The 16272-nt window shown below is 29.8% G+C and overlaps 1 protein-coding gene across 1 annotated transcript in view; it reads left to right on the forward strand.

Moving 5' to 3' along the window:
- Positions 1–15373, forward strand: part of oaf (BRICHOS-like domain-containing protein out at first) — a 701440-nt gene extending 686067 nt beyond the window's left edge. Inside the window, exon 5 of the mRNA XM_075368481.1 lies at positions 14643–15373. Coding sequence (XP_075224596.1) covers positions 14643–14926 — 284 coding nt within the window. The 3' untranslated portion in view covers positions 14927–15373. The remainder of the gene's footprint in view (positions 1–14642) is intronic.
- Positions 15374–16272: the final 899 nt, after the last annotated feature.

Consider the following 16272-nt stretch of genomic DNA (forward strand, 5'->3'; position numbering starts at 1 on the left):
ATATACTACATCATAATGTACACCTAAGTTCATGCAATAAGATACATACAACAGAAGCAGCGAAGACCTACAGAATCAATACACATTATATACAAACAGCTAGCTGATCATTACCATGAACTTCACCTATTTTCACTTGTTTACTTCACTACCTGCTTCGTCGGGGAGGTGAAAATACCTGTAGTTTATGGTGAAGGGCCAGATAATATAGTGTGTGAAGATAAAATAAAAAATTGAATCGAATGGTACTACCATTATATACTACTACGCAGAAAACTTGACAGAGATATTAGAACGTAGAAACAAGTGCAGATCTAGGTAGTTACAAAAATTACTATTTAATTGTGTGTTTGAAACTTTTGTCAGCCATATTGAATCAAAATATTTTTTAAGTAGGGATGTGGACATTTGATACACGATTATAATGTAAGATTTTAAAATTAAATATTTTAAGTCGCAAAACTCAACACGCACTTACAGAAAATCATGAATTGAGGTTATCGAGTCAATGTGAATTGGACGACTGATGTTGCAGGTGTTATTAGGCAATATTGAATTCTATTCTTTATATGAAAGCATTAATTCTCGCTGAATATTCGTCGTGAGCAATCCGAGCACAAAATAAAACACGAGGAATTACCGCAAGTGCAAATGGTTAGTAACAGCCGGTGTTGCCGGTTGCTAGAGCGAGCAAGTACACTCACTTATAGAAGGGATTCTCCCCGGTTCCTTTACAGATTAAATAATAAAAAGTTCCGTGTTCATTTTAATCGGTCAAAATTGTAGGTGCGATAAAAATATGGAAAGAAATGGTTCAAATTTTTAGTTCAGATTACACGATATTATTATTATTTATTGTGACATTTTGCCGCCCCCGTTACGCTACGCCACTGATCTTAAGATTAAATTTAGTCTTAAACAAAAGTTGTTAAACAAACCTTAAACAGAATTTTGGATTAGAACATCAACGTTTTTGTTCAACTTTTTTTTAAATTTAATTAACGCTAATATTACGAATCCGTAATTATGCTTAAAGTGTATTGAAAGGCAGGATGATCTCAGCTGGTTAAGAAATTATTATTTTGAATAATTATTACCTCTATAATTTACTCTCAGTAACCTTAAGTAAAAATTATTTGACAATGATGAAAGAAGTTTGATTTTTTTTTGTGGAAAACACAAAAATACATTACCTGTTTTAAAAATCTTTTTAAAGAAATATTTATAATATTAAAGAAATATTCTTAATTAAAATATTAACAACAAATGATTAATTTGCTTTTACGAAAAAATAACAGTAATTACATATTTTTTAGCAAATAAAGATAAGAAAGAAAGTATTTCAACTTAAGAATGAGTCTGAAGTTAATCAAAAAAGACATTCGTATGGTCGTTATTAAGCAAAAGAGGTTCCACTGGAACGTAAAAAAAATTTGCTTTACATAAATAAAAATCATACGATTCTTCACACAATCCTAAACTAAAAGAACATACATTTTCGAAACGTAATTTAAAGTACTAAAAAAATTTGAAAAATTTTCCGAAAAGAAAAATGAAAGTTGGCAAGTAAAGTTGATTATTCGTATTGTATAAACAAATGATATAACAATAGATTTGTTCAGATGTTCATTCTTCTCCTTCCTCTTATATAATTTCATCTTACATTTTTTTAATATAAATCAAAAAGTTAACTGTATTCGCTTAAAATTCAAGAAAACTGCTGGGCCGATCTCAACTATTCTTTCATTTAAATGTAAAAATTGTTTTATAGGAATAAATTTATTAATTCTTTAAGACGGTTTTAACATAATGAAAACTAACAGATTTGATTTTACTCTTTTTTCTGTTTCTTCTTTTTTAAATAGAATAAATAAATTATTATGATGACAGGGTAGCACACAATATGTTTTGTAAAGAAATTTTTATTATCCTTTCTAATTTATTAGTGTTTTTATTTGAATAAAATAATTAAATTATAAATTAATTGCATTACGGTAAGGCTATGTTACCTTTTCTTATTATATGTGGTTATTTCATGGTAAATTATTTATCTTTTGTGTGTTTTATACGAAGGCACCGTAATGTATAGTCTTCGTATGGAGTGTTTTATGTTAACATGCTGTTCTACCTTACTTTGTATACTTTACTTATACGAAAGATAAAAAAGAAAAAAATACATTGCGGTTCTAATAAATGTATTCATCTTATTCAGTTTCAGTGAATAAGTGGTTACGATCATAAGTAGTATATGATGTAATGTAGCAGTTTAAAAGAGCTTCAAGGTAAAATTAAATAGTAACATATTTATTTCTTCTTTACTACTCGAAGTTATATTTTTGTGTTTAATTTTTTCAGAGAAAAAAAATTTTTTATTATAAAAATATTCAATGTTGACTTTTCATTTTTTATGCTCTTGTACCTTCTTTCAATTCATTTCAATAGATTAAAAAAAAATGTAGATTTAAATCACTTATCTTAAAAATTATAAAAAATATCATCGTCATTGATATGACAAATTTCTTTCATTTCAGCAGAAGAAACTCTCTCTAACCTAAAATTCATTTTTATCTCTCATTTCATAATTTTTATTATTATTCAAATCATCAATTTTTGTTTTATTTTCATTCTTTTCTTTTTATAATATTTTATTTTTTTTAAATTATTTAAAATGAGTTTAAGAATTTTAGAAAATTATTTATATTATTCATAATAGAATGTTTAAATCAAAATTATTATATTTGGCTTATAATTTTGATTGTAAACTGAAACATTTTAACATAAAATAATACTGTTAAAATTTTAATGTAGGAAGAAAAACAATTGTTTTCAAAAAAGTAAATGAAAGAAAAAAGAGAATAGATTAAGAGGTTGACCGGTTAATAACCACAGACATGATATGGTCAGTAGAGTAAGGTATTATTGACAAAAATATATAGATTGTTTATATGCCAGAAATAACTAGCGATATAAAATAACTAGATAGAGATGGATAGATTTGTTATGAAAAATTGAGGAATAGTAGCGTGTAGTTATAAAAAAATGAAGTTTTAGCAGTAACAATACTGTATTAATAATAGAATTTGTAAAATAGACTAATTATGAATAGGCTGGCTGTATAATAGTTTTTCCGGTATATAAAGTACTTTAATGAACTCTTGTTATACGTTTATGGGTAGGCTTATATGTATTTAAAACAGGTGGTAGTATGTTTAGAGAAGTTCACGTGAATGTGTAATGCTGAAACCACTAAATGTCCTGCAAACAACCGCAGGTACGATTGTAAATCCAAATGCTCCGCCTCTTACACATTACGTAGTAGCAGAATCGAGCGAATCCATTTTACATGCATATGTTGTGTAGCATACAAATAAACAAAATTAATTTAAAATGTTTTAAAATCGAGTAAACTTTCTACTAACGAATCTAGATGAAAATATTTTTATTTTAAATTTGCTTTTTATAACAGTCATTTTTAAAAGTAATTTTTAATTAGATTACTATGGTAATTATTATTTTCATTAAAATTTCATCTTGCAATTTGTGTGAACAAATATTTGTATAATTACACATCATCATTCTACCTCATATTCACACAGAAATACATTCGTTGTTTCACATGGATTATACATGAACTGCTAATCAAATATTGTGAGTAATAATAATGAAGTAAAATTTAAAGTTTTATGATTTGTAATGTTAAAAATATAATTAACTTTATTTCCATTATTATAAAATCTGTTTACTTGTATACAGCCATTTCGTTTTCATATTAATTCTACCTGTCCTCACTAGTATTTACTGAAAGCTGTGTTAGAATAATTAAATTATTTTTCATTTTGAGTGGATATTAATTAAATGTAGGATTGCTCATTTCTTTTTTGTTAATATTTTGTGTAATATTTGTTCTGAAATTATTAATTCACGATGTTATTGTACGGTGGGTTTATTGAGTGATTTATTATTGTTTTATAATTATTCAAATAAATGGTAAGTTTGAAATACTTTCAGAAAAAGTTTTTTTAATAAATTGCATAGGCACGGATACATTAATTTATCGCTTACAATACGTACCTTAGGTTTACATTGTGTTGTAACCATCTGACCTGTAAAATATTTGAGGTATAAATAAGTTGCTTTCTCTGAGTATAATGTTCTTTATTTAGTCATCCTCTGTGGTTAAGAGAGTGAAAGTGTTGTTTGTAAGACTTATATGTATTTTAGAGGGATTTCATCATTGTTGATGCAGATATTTTACATCAAAGTACGTTCAAATTACATTAAAAATCATTTGATTTGTTTCATACTTTCTTTCAAATAAATAAATCGGGTAATTATAGAAATGATGTATCAAAATCTTTTAAATAATTTATTGAAACTAAAAGAACATTGGATGTACATATATATATATCCTAAACATAAATACATCGCCGTGATTCAAATGTAAGTTAAACGGCATTTAAATGGCCTGGGGTTACTATCTCCTCTTGATCAGAAAAGGTTTTACTTGTTTAACTTCCGGGACCACCGTTAGGTATTGCTTTAGAGGATGAGATGAATGATTTGTTGCATGTGTGAAAAATCGCATGCCTGACCGGGATTGGAACCCGGGACCGGGTAAAACAGAAAAGCTTTGGACGTATTGGCCAGAGAGATCATCAGATAATGTCAGAGATTATTTAACAAAATTTTACGAATTTGATTATTAAAAATTAAACGTATTTCGTATTACAGCTTTATAAGTAATGTGCCCGACATTTTTTAGCTTATCCTAATATATTTAATCGGTTTGTTTTAAACCAATCATGAAACAAATCAAAATTTATATGAAAATTGTTAATACTTTTATCATGTACATAAATCTTAGTTTAGAATCAAAATAATATGAATAATCTTTTTGTCGTTGCGATAAGACGTCACCAGTATTACGTAATTCAAGTAATCCCCAATTTACACGTTATTTACTGTAATAAACAGAAGCTATCCTTTATTAAAAATAATGTGCTGTTCAATATAAAAGAAAAAAATATATTAAAAAAAAATTGTCGAAATAGTACAACAAATATCAATGATTTATAGATAGTAATTTGAAACCTATTGAATTCCTATCTGTCTCAGTCTTTCTTATATCTATGTCACACATAAAGCATCTGGGCCGCAAGAATCACCTTTCAGATTATCTTTCTCTGTAATGATGTTCATCATACAGGCAGTACCTGTAGTGATCAGATTGTAGTCAGTTACAGAACTAAATATTGCGTGCATTTCGGTGGGAAAAGAAGGGAAATCACTTCACTCCTCTCTTTTCGTGCTACCTGTAATGGGATGTGATTGCTATTATTCATGAGTACTTATAACGTCACAATTATGGCACTTAACAGGTAATGGTTGTATCTAAAAAATATTTTATCGTGAAAATTTTGACTGTAAAATTAAACATGAAAGTGTTGTTCTGCTACTCGACGAACTGAGTTTTAGTACGTGTATTAATATATCTATGGAAAGGATTGCGTATTTCAACAGATATGATGGTACAATTACACTATTAATGGATATATTCCGGACAAAACAATCGAGCGGTGCATAAAACCCGATGAAATATCAACATGTGAATAAAACACACATGTGTATATATAAAAAAAAACAATGAAATATTTTGTATAAAGAAAATGATACTCTAAGCCAGTAATGATTACAGGTTTCACAAATAAAAATATTTATTTAGAATCTTTCCAAGATTTGAAAAAATTCAAAAAGTATCTGTGTCAGTTCATTAGGATTGTGAAGAGAGTTTGATTTTTATTCGTTGAAATTTTTAATTATGATTTTTTAAATGTATATTCTTTCATAAAACATTTTTATCTTTTTTCTAAGAACTGATTTCAAATTATTTTTAAAAAGTATATTTATTTTTAAAGTATATTTATTTTTATATTTATCAACGTAATAAATTAATCCTGGTATTAGCTCTGTTACCAGGATGTCTTATACGGTCTACCAATTTAGCACGCCTTTATGAAAATCTGCCACATTACCTTTCTTTTTGATTAATTCTTCAAATAATAATTCATTACATAACGTTTATCCATTCTGTTTTTTATCAACCCACTAACTTAATTTATCCTATTTCAAGCATTTCAAATCCTAATTTATTTCAAATGATCCTTTATTTCATCTTATTGCTTTTCTTTATTTCAAATGATCCTTATTTCATCCTATTTCTTTTCTTTTACTTCGCTTTTCATGTTGACCATGTTTTCCAATTATAAAGTCCCTGTACTACACACAATAGATGGGTGAGACAGAAAATTTACTTCACACATATGTACATGGTAAAAATACACAAGTCTTTAAAAAAAAAGAAGTTTCTTTTACTGCATTGAAAGATGTCATTTCTTACAAAAATATGTTTTATATCTTTTTTTATTTTTCCCCTACACCCCTGGTCGGATCTACAGTCAAGCATGAATCAGTCCAGAAACGTGTCCTTGCGACTCTAACGGGCCTCCCCGGCAGTAGGTCCGCCAGTTCTGGATCTTCTTATTTTAATTTGAATGCCTCTATTATCAGAGGCGGAGGTAACCAATCCCGGCTATGGCGTACCCGGGACCCGCCCCCTCCGCCGGGACTCGGCCTTTTCTCCAGATAGACCCGGGCGTTAACCATCCGTGCAACCACGAACGAACGGCAGCTCAGCAGGGGCTGTCTTTCCCCCCCGCCACCACGTCTTCTACTCTGGCTTCACTTTGCCCTCCATTCTCTGTAATCTTTTTCTCTCCATAAACATGGAGAAGCAACCAGCTTCTCCATGTCCCTTAACCCCTTTAACATGCATGGGACAGCGGTTTCAGGTGTAACCCCTCTACCAAACCGGTAGAGATATTTCCCAAATTCGCCGTGACCGGAGAGGAACTATGTGTTATGATATCAAATGGACTCTACATGTCCAGTATGAGTCTGCGCGTTCAGGCGCCATTCCTCGCCGTGTCACATGTCTCCTGCCATTATTGAAATAGTGCTGTCGCTTCTCCTGGTCATTCCCTCATATTGCCTTTTTCTCTGTGACGAACCGGAGGGACCCCATCGAGCACCCCCACCGTCTCTGCAGACACCGTTCTGTACGCACATATTATTTTTAGCTCGGCTGTTCGCTGCATTGATGTCAAACATCTGACGTGTTTCTCTCTCCAACACAGCCTGTTTTATCGCTGCGCAATAACTGTTACGGGCATTCCCAAGAGGACTGCCCTTCTCGTGCCTATACCTACTCAGGGTCCGGGTATGCTCCTGACGCATACTCCCCCCCGTCCAGCGCGCCCGCCCCGCATACTTTTTAAGGTCCTCATTGCTTCATCAGCACGCCCCGATCCAAGCCATCCTTGCTCGTGGTTTGGACCCTGGCGCCTTCAGCAATGACTATCCTTAAAACTGGTTCTCCCCTGCAGCCCACCAAAATTCATGTAGATGCAACTGTTAAAAATGCACAGAAAAAAATAAAATACTGTAATAATAATTCTGGTTTCCTAGTTCTAATCTTTCCCTCACTAATTAATGATGCAGTCGTTAACGATTTATTAATTATCAGGTTTGGTTACAGTGAATACAATAATATATGGTCCAATAGCTTTAATTTTTCATGAAAAAAAGCACAAAAAATTAGAACTTATAACAAGCTCTTTCCCTTCCATTATAATAGAATTATTATATTAATTACTATAAAAATGTAATGTATATGATATCAGTTCGACTTATAAGGATGCTTAAATCTATGCTAATTGATGTTAAGAAGGCACCTTTGCGAAACGCAGATTTTCATACTAAAAAAAGAAATGTTAGTAGTAAAAGGTGTTAGAGTTTAATAAGAAACTATTTGTTGTTACAGTATTTCTCATTTCACATTATTAGACAGCGTAATGAAAAATATAATAGGAAAACACGTTAAGACAGTATCGATTTGACAAAGAATTTAAATTATTTTAATATTAAAACTCTAGATATTTTCTTAGTTGTTACTGTTGTAAATAATCAAGTAGATTGCTACGTACATGTTCAGTTAGTTGATTGTTATGAAACAAGGTTTTATACTTCAAGAGACATGACATCGTATTATTATAATAAATGAAGCCTTTATTTATTGTGTCGTAGTATAAGCTACCTAATTTATACATAATATATTACCACGAGTAATTTTATACTAGTATACAATTACTAGTGGAGAAAAATAACTATAGCATTTTTTTATGAATCTTTCGGGTTTTTTTTATTGTAAAATTAAATTAATCCATTAATGTTTTTGTGAATTTCAGTCGCATTATAATAAAATAGTCCTAGATGATGTTTTTGTTGTTTTACACTCTCAGGATAGATTTTTAAAAATGTAAATTTCCAAATTTTACAATTATTGTTGGGAACACCATTAAAAACATCAAATTAGCATTTTACTACATATTAAAACTACTGGACTTTTTTATCAATATGGAGGAATTAAAATGTAATTTACAACTAAGTTTATAATTTTAGCCTTATAATCGATGATTTTAAGTCCAATATGATGGAAGCATTACTATAACTGTATGAGGAATTAAAAACTAGTTCACAACTAAGTTTATAATTTTACCCCTGTAAAATCTTCATCTTTCCCAAAACAAAAGAAAAGTCTTTAGATCCTCTTTTCAAATAAAAATAGAGGAGTATTGTGAGGAGTGGCTGAAAGATTAATTTGTGTCAGTGTTTGAAATATAGCGTTTGTTTCGTAGGAGAAAGGTAGAATTATATCTTTACATTATTTTTGTTCGTCTTTGTGTAAAGTTGACAGATATCAATCAGATTTGTTTTCTTAGAGATTAAAAATATTTATTACACACAGAATCCTTGTGGTGTACAGATTGTGAAGGCTTCTCTTATAGGACTGATTATCATATAAGTTGGATGGGATGCAATTGTTATTCTTAGAAATAACTAATAATTTCCTTTGTATCTGTACTGTTTTTGCTCGTTTTAGTTCAGGGCTGTCCTTAAGTTGCTAAGTTACTCAGCCGCATCAATGACGCGGACAAATTTCTCACGAGATTTTGTTTGTGCGTCTCAGCGCTAGAGGAATTCCAGTAAATAAAAACAAAGTGCATTGCAATTACCATTTTATAATAAATGTTCAAAAATGAGCCCGCCATTTTTAATGGTTCGTTTTTGTTGCTCGTTTTAGTTCAGGGCTGTCCTTGAGTTCCTCATAAATGATGCGGACAAATTTCTCACGAGATTTTGTTTTGTGCGTTTCGGCGCTAGAGGAACATCTTCAATTTTCAGCTGAAGAATCTTCAATTCTTCTTGAAGAAAGTCCAAATAGACCCGAACATTTAATGCGGCCAGGTAGTGCGAACGGTCCAAATAGCTAGGCCATCGTCTTGACGCCATCTAAAACGAGGTAAAACATACTTGTAGAGTTGTCGATTTGTATTACAAACGCGAAACTCTGAGTGAACCTGTTTTCCGAAAATTGCGAAAAGTTGCGCTAATTGTTTTGAGATCTGGAATCCTGCGATTCGGAAAACGTATTTCATATTCTACTGCAGCAGTTGTAGCACTACCATTACATACACTGAAAATGTATTGCGCATTGTTGATCATGTTATTGTCAAGAGAAATTTTTTAATTGTAAATTTTGTTTTTAGAAATTTTTTTACATCACCTTAAAGAATTTGGCTTTTGCTTACGTTTAATGACTACTTTTCTGACAAATGTAGTAATGTTCTATTTCTAAATAAATTTTGAATAAAACCTTTCTTGTTTTATTCAACTTATTGTACACCATTTTGTTCAGAATTAAATTCTCATGGAATTTGAATTTAATTCACTCATTCACCCCAGATTTCTCAAAAGCTACTACAGATACAGAGACCTATTTTATTCCATTTTTCAGGTCAAAAGTCATAAGAAATCACCACCATGGTAGCTGAAATCCGAGCGAAATCTTTATCACTAGCGAACTTTTAATAATAATTTTTTCCATTATTTTCACAAGTTTAGGAATCCAGGAAGGAGGACTACACCCTCTGTGTGTGCACGTGTATGTTTGCTCATTTGTTTGGAAATTATTTCAAGTGCAATATCAGTCAAGTTTTGGAAGAAAGTTTAAGTTGTGTATCTTGTAGCTAATACAAAGTAATGTGATTACTTTGCAAAGCGAAGTTCATGACTTGAATATTAATCTAAATAGTTTATACTGTACCAACATTATCAAACTCTTGTGGTGTTAATAAATTTATGCTGATCTTGTTTTGTTATGTACTTAATAAACGCAGTGTATGTGAACACGTAGATGAAAATGAATTTATGCTTTTGTACAACTGCAAATATGTATCTTTATAGAATTTAATAAATGAAATTTGTTACTATATTTGGTCTGCTAGTTATATAAATTTGTGGAACATGATGAAGAGCATACTAAAAGGTTATTTTAATTACGTTACCAACTTTGTTAGATTATGATTATAATTTTATCCCAGACTATGTTCATATTATATAAAAAATGTATTTTAATTCAAATTTAAACCTTTTGAATTAACAAAGAGAACTTGCTTAAAAGTCTCTTCCCAAGAACCTACAGATTTACCGCTTTGTATCTATGATTGAAAATTTGTTAAAAAATATATATATTGGGCGATATTTAAGTATGGAACAGCTTTTACTGCATATCTGAGAGGTATTTGGAGGCAGAAAGACATAGTTAAAAAAAAATCTGCATTATGGTGGATTTTTAATTTTATCCGGCATATTGGATCAAAGGTTATTTTTAAAAAGGTGAACATATGACACATGATTCCTTCGTTAAATAACTTGGCGCTCAAAATCATCTTCTGAAAGTTCTTGTATTAGGTGTAGCCTATACAGTACAAATTTCTTCAAATCGCTATACTGTTTTGATCACAGTTGATTACTTATCTTATTGATTGTCTGTTTGAAATCTACGACGGTTATTTTTTTTTCAACGTCCGATCGGTCACGAAATTAAAACCACAGTGAAAATAAAAAATGTTGCAGTATGAGGCTGCAGTGATGATGGTCGTGCAACATTCCATGAATTCCACCAAGAGAACTCCATTCCGGTCTCAGAACACAGTAGCCATACACACTTTCTGTTGGAGAAGGTTCGCTTGAACGTCTTTGGTTTACTGGGAGAATGAGAATGCATCCACTGTTCAAAAAATCTTCTCCTTCATTGTGGTAGCGCTGTAGAAACGTTAGGGAGGCGTCCATTCTCATTGTTTTGTGATGGTCGGGAAGTATCTTGGAACCCATCTCGCACACAGTTTGCGGTACTCACTCACAATGATGTAGAGAGCTGAACTTAAAGTTTCAGGAACGAATCACTCAATACAGAAATTGTGAACCGACAATTTTCTCAAATTGCCCCAACCACTCGCTCAACGAGATAATCGGTTGACACTCACTTCCTTCCCTGACTGCTTGCATCATGAACATCCATTCACAATGCTTAAACATTTTTGTATCGACTTTTACACCAACAGTTTTGGTTAGTTTTTGTATTTTTACATTATAAAAATTTTACCAAAAACCATATATACAATATTAGACTAATCAAGTGGCTAATAAGCAAACCCATTTGAGACAATCCTGAAGGATTGTCTCAAATGGGTTTGCTCCTGCTGGAGTCATATACGCCACATAAATTCACAAAGATAATTATCCAGCATCTGTGAATGATTGCCAAAATGGTGCCTAAAACTTAATTGTATAGATGTCTGCGCCTGTTACTGGATCAATCAAAATTTCATTATGGCTACTGTTTGGTGATCATACTTTGTTAGTGGTTCTGTTTCCGTTGCAGGATTTCCATTGATCAGACATGATTAGTGATCCAGGTTTAATACTTTCAATTATTATAGGCATAAGTGAAGTAGGATATCTGTTTTCAACAGCATAGCAAATATAGATTCATCAATCTCAACAGTTAGACCAGAACCACCTATTAATAGCAGCATTGCTAATAATTATGCCACACATACCTCTTGTGGTTAATACCGCCCAGTTCATGTTTGCAGAACTGGTTTTACTATTGTTTTTCTTGTAAATTTTAAATCAATTGTCCATCTTCCTATTTAGAATTGTCCACCTTCCTATTTAGAAAAAAAAAATCTGCGGAAGTACTTTAAGAGAAGAGAGTCTAGTTAATCTGGTGAGGAAATACTTTTTCAACTGAACCCGTTCGTCTGCTTAGTGATAGTAGCAGATCCTCATTGACTTAGCCTTCTCAATATTAACCTAAGCCTAGTAGTCCAATTTTTAGCAAGGGAGGTTTTACAATGAAAGAAACATATTTCAGCTTCTCTATCAATGAAGTTGTAAAAAAAAAATAGTTTAGTGAATATACTTTAATACTGTTATGACTTACCTTTTTCACTTGGATTACTGTTTTTACCAACTTCCTTTTGAAACATTTTTTTGGAAATGTTGAAATTGTAAAATTATGAATTTATATTTCCTCACTTCCCTTACTGTGTTCTGAGAGAGAAAATAATGCATTTTTTCTCAAAAAGAAGGGGAAACATAAAATATTAAAATATTTGTCCAAGCTTTTCTGATAACTATGTTGCTATAAAACATTATGAGGGATGAGTAGTTGAGGCAGTAATCAAAAGTTGTTTTCTTTCAAATAGTGGTGTTATTATGCAACCAGCACCAGCATTGAACCGATTAAAGGTGTCATTAGAAAATCTGAAACATCTTTTCTAGACAAAAGTGAAACATTACAATTCAGGCCAACCAATACTTATTGTTTTTGTTAGCAACTACATCATTTCCAAAAGTTACTTATGACTCATATCTACTAACATTAAAACATGTAAAATATATTTATATTTTTAATGATAGTTATAAGATAAAGATCATTATTCTCATAGAAAGACTCATTCTTTATTTTTTTCTCTCAAGTGGTTGCCATTTCTTTCCATTTGTATCACAGATGGAAAGATTTATCACAGCTATTATAAATACTGCAAAAAGTAATGCAAAGCAGAAATAATTTAAAGTACAAAAATGTATACATACGCTACATTACTCAAAATAAAAATAAAAATATTACTGTACGTTTATGTAAATACATTTGAAATCATCTTTCAAAATGATGTTTTATGAACACATATTTCTTATCTACTATCTGTTTATTGAAAGAGAAAGATGACTTACTATTTATATATAAATTAAAATTTTTTGCTTTCTTTTCAAAACTTGATCTACATAAATTATACAGTCTATTGTTCTCTCTGTTTCTGAAGTAAATCCATTTCTATATTATAATTTCATATTAGAGAATGTAAGTGTTAATGAGATCATTTTGAGAAAGTAATAAAAAACCATTTTAAATGAAATTTTGTTTCATACGCTTCAGAAGAATTACATAAAAGAATTTATGCGAATATAAGGATACATGAATAAAGGAAAAAAATAATTAAATAAAATAAATAAAGGAAATATTGTCTTGATAAATAGTGATAATAAATTAATAATATTTTGAAAACATTACAGAAAGAAATATGTGAATTACAGTTTCATGAAAAATCATCTTATTTATCAAGTATCCAGGAAACATTGTTTTGCTGGGTGAATAATAATTATACTGTTTTAAACTTTATCCCATCTAGCAGCTCTTTGCATGATTACATGAAGTGAATGTATTAACAGCATGGTTACATGGAGTGAATGTATTAACTGAGAACACCAGATCATTTCATGACCGGGATGTAACTGCAGCTATACTTAAGTTGAAAGTAAATTTTTGGCTTAACTTGTTATAAAGTAGCAGCTAGTATTAAAAACACAACTTAAGAAAACTAATTAGTTTTCCTTTTTAAAGTTAATTTATTTAAGTTTTTCTTTGATCTCTTCCCTTTAGATTTGGTTAAATTACCGTTTTCCAACACTATTGTATTTACTTAAAAAATACATCAGTATTTAGGGATGAGGAAAAAGATTACTTATTTGTTTTTAAGTAAGGAATCAATAATATTTTGTTGCATCCTGTTATTTAGTTTGCAGTAGGATTTAAAAAAACAATTTGAATTAATATGAAATAGTTATTTAACTTTGATGTATATTGCAATATTACCATTTCATTTGTTCTGCTTCATTACATTAGAAAGATATATATTATCTACAGAAAGATAAATTTTAATTAATTTTGAAATTAATATATGTTGTTTACATGTTACGAAATAAATAAGAACACTGCCTACATTGTTTTCAACATTATAGTCAAATCTTCTTGTGGTTTGTGATGTAATTGATGAAAAAAGATTAAAGTAGGCAAAAATGACCTTATAAATATTATTCAAAAAATTATAACTACTTTACATTGAAAAAATGTTATCTATTAATCAGTCCTGTTCATGAAACAAAACAGGACCTTCTAATTTAGGTATATTGGTTGCTATGACATTTAACATTCATAATTACAATCCACGAATTATTTTTTTAACTATTGTAATCCTGTTAATTATCTTTGGTTATAAAAAAAACTATAGAAAGCTCTTTTGCATCAGTGTTATGTAATAAAATGTTTAACAATTTTTGCACTTTGCACAATTGTCTTGTGAAGAATTGTACTAAATTTTTTGTTTCTTTTCTTTCAGCTGTATCACTTCATGCTCTATTGGATGCTGTAAAAGAATACCCAACAAGTTTACAGAGTAATACTTTGGCTGAACCATCAAGATGTTTGGAAACACCAGGATTATGGACACCATGCACATGTCACTTAGAAATGTGTATAGGCTGGTATCCTTGTAGTTTAAAATATTGTAAAGGTAAAGCTCCAGACACATCAAGTTATCGTTGTGGTATAAAGACATGTCGTAAATGTAGCCAGTTCTCATATTATGTACGACAGAAACAATTATGTCTTTGGGATGAATGACCTACAATATTTTCTTCATTAATGGACATTTGATGATATAATATTTTTTTAATAAAACAATGACCTTTAATCTTTATAATAATAATAATCATTATTATTATAAAAAAGCTTTTTCTACAATAATTGTTAATCTGGTACAATAATATTAGTGACTCTTCCTAGTTATGTAATTAATTGAATATTGTATTTCAGGGCATTTATTCAGTGATAATGATGAAAAGGGAAAGTAGTATTGTAATCTAAAGGTTGGCACTTTAAATATTTTTATATTCTTAGTATGTATTAATACTGAGTACTATGAATTTTTAAAGTAAGGGAAGTTTTTTGAGTTTCGCATATATAACTTCTTTTTTTTTCTTTTTTAATCATGGTTAAAACTATTCAGTATACATTTTTTTAGAAATTAGTATCACCTTATTAAAGTTATTTGGTAGTTATCCTTTTTTTAATGAATATGAATTTTTTTTAAAATAAGTTTAGTTTTCCTCTCAGTACGATAATACAAATTTTTTGTCTAGGGAATATTTAACATCTTATTATTTCAATATAGTTTAGTTAGGATTGAATTAAATAAAATATCGATACAAAAGTAAAAACAATTTCATTGTCAAAATTTTTTAACGAAAACCAATATAAAAAATTAAACAGCTTAATGAATTGAAATAAATATAGTAACAATAAGAATTAATAGGAATTCCTCCTTTTTTATGAATTAGTTAATATTGACTATACTATTTTTTAGGCAATGGATTTAGAACAGTATATTACAATGCACTATAATGTGATATAATAATTACATTTACAAATATAATTTGTAAAAGACATCTTAATAATAAAAGTTGATTGTATATTTACAAGTCAGTTGTGACTTGTAAATATCTCATGATAATGGAAAGCTGGAATGTGAACTCAAAGGTGTATGTGTATATATCTATATATATATATATATATCTGCATTTATTTTCATTTTCGTGTGCTTAAAAATACTTTTGTCTTCCCTCGTAAATTTTACTATTTGAATTTCCTTATATTATTAACATAATTAACCTCAGGTGCCTTAAAATATGGCCCATCAACATTGTTGTCTACAATTTTTTCTCTTCTGCAATTCTTCTTAGATTATCTGCATTTAAACTTTTACATCATTTCACTAACATGGTATGTCATAGACCTGTTCCAGCATTCCATAAATTACTATGTCTTACTTAAATTAATTTTCCTGCTACATGTTATTTTCAAAGCCTTTGTTCTTAATAGTGTCTCCTATGAACCATGTTTCATTATAATAATATGTATAATAATGATTTCAGTATTCTCTTACTTTTACGACTTTGAATTGAAAATCA

The sequence above is a fragment of the Lycorma delicatula genome, chromosome 6, assembly GCF_047948215.1.
Source record: "Lycorma delicatula isolate Av1 chromosome 6, ASM4794821v1, whole genome shotgun sequence".
In the NCBI taxonomy this organism is placed as follows: Eukaryota; Metazoa; Arthropoda; class Insecta; order Hemiptera; family Fulgoridae; genus Lycorma; species Lycorma delicatula.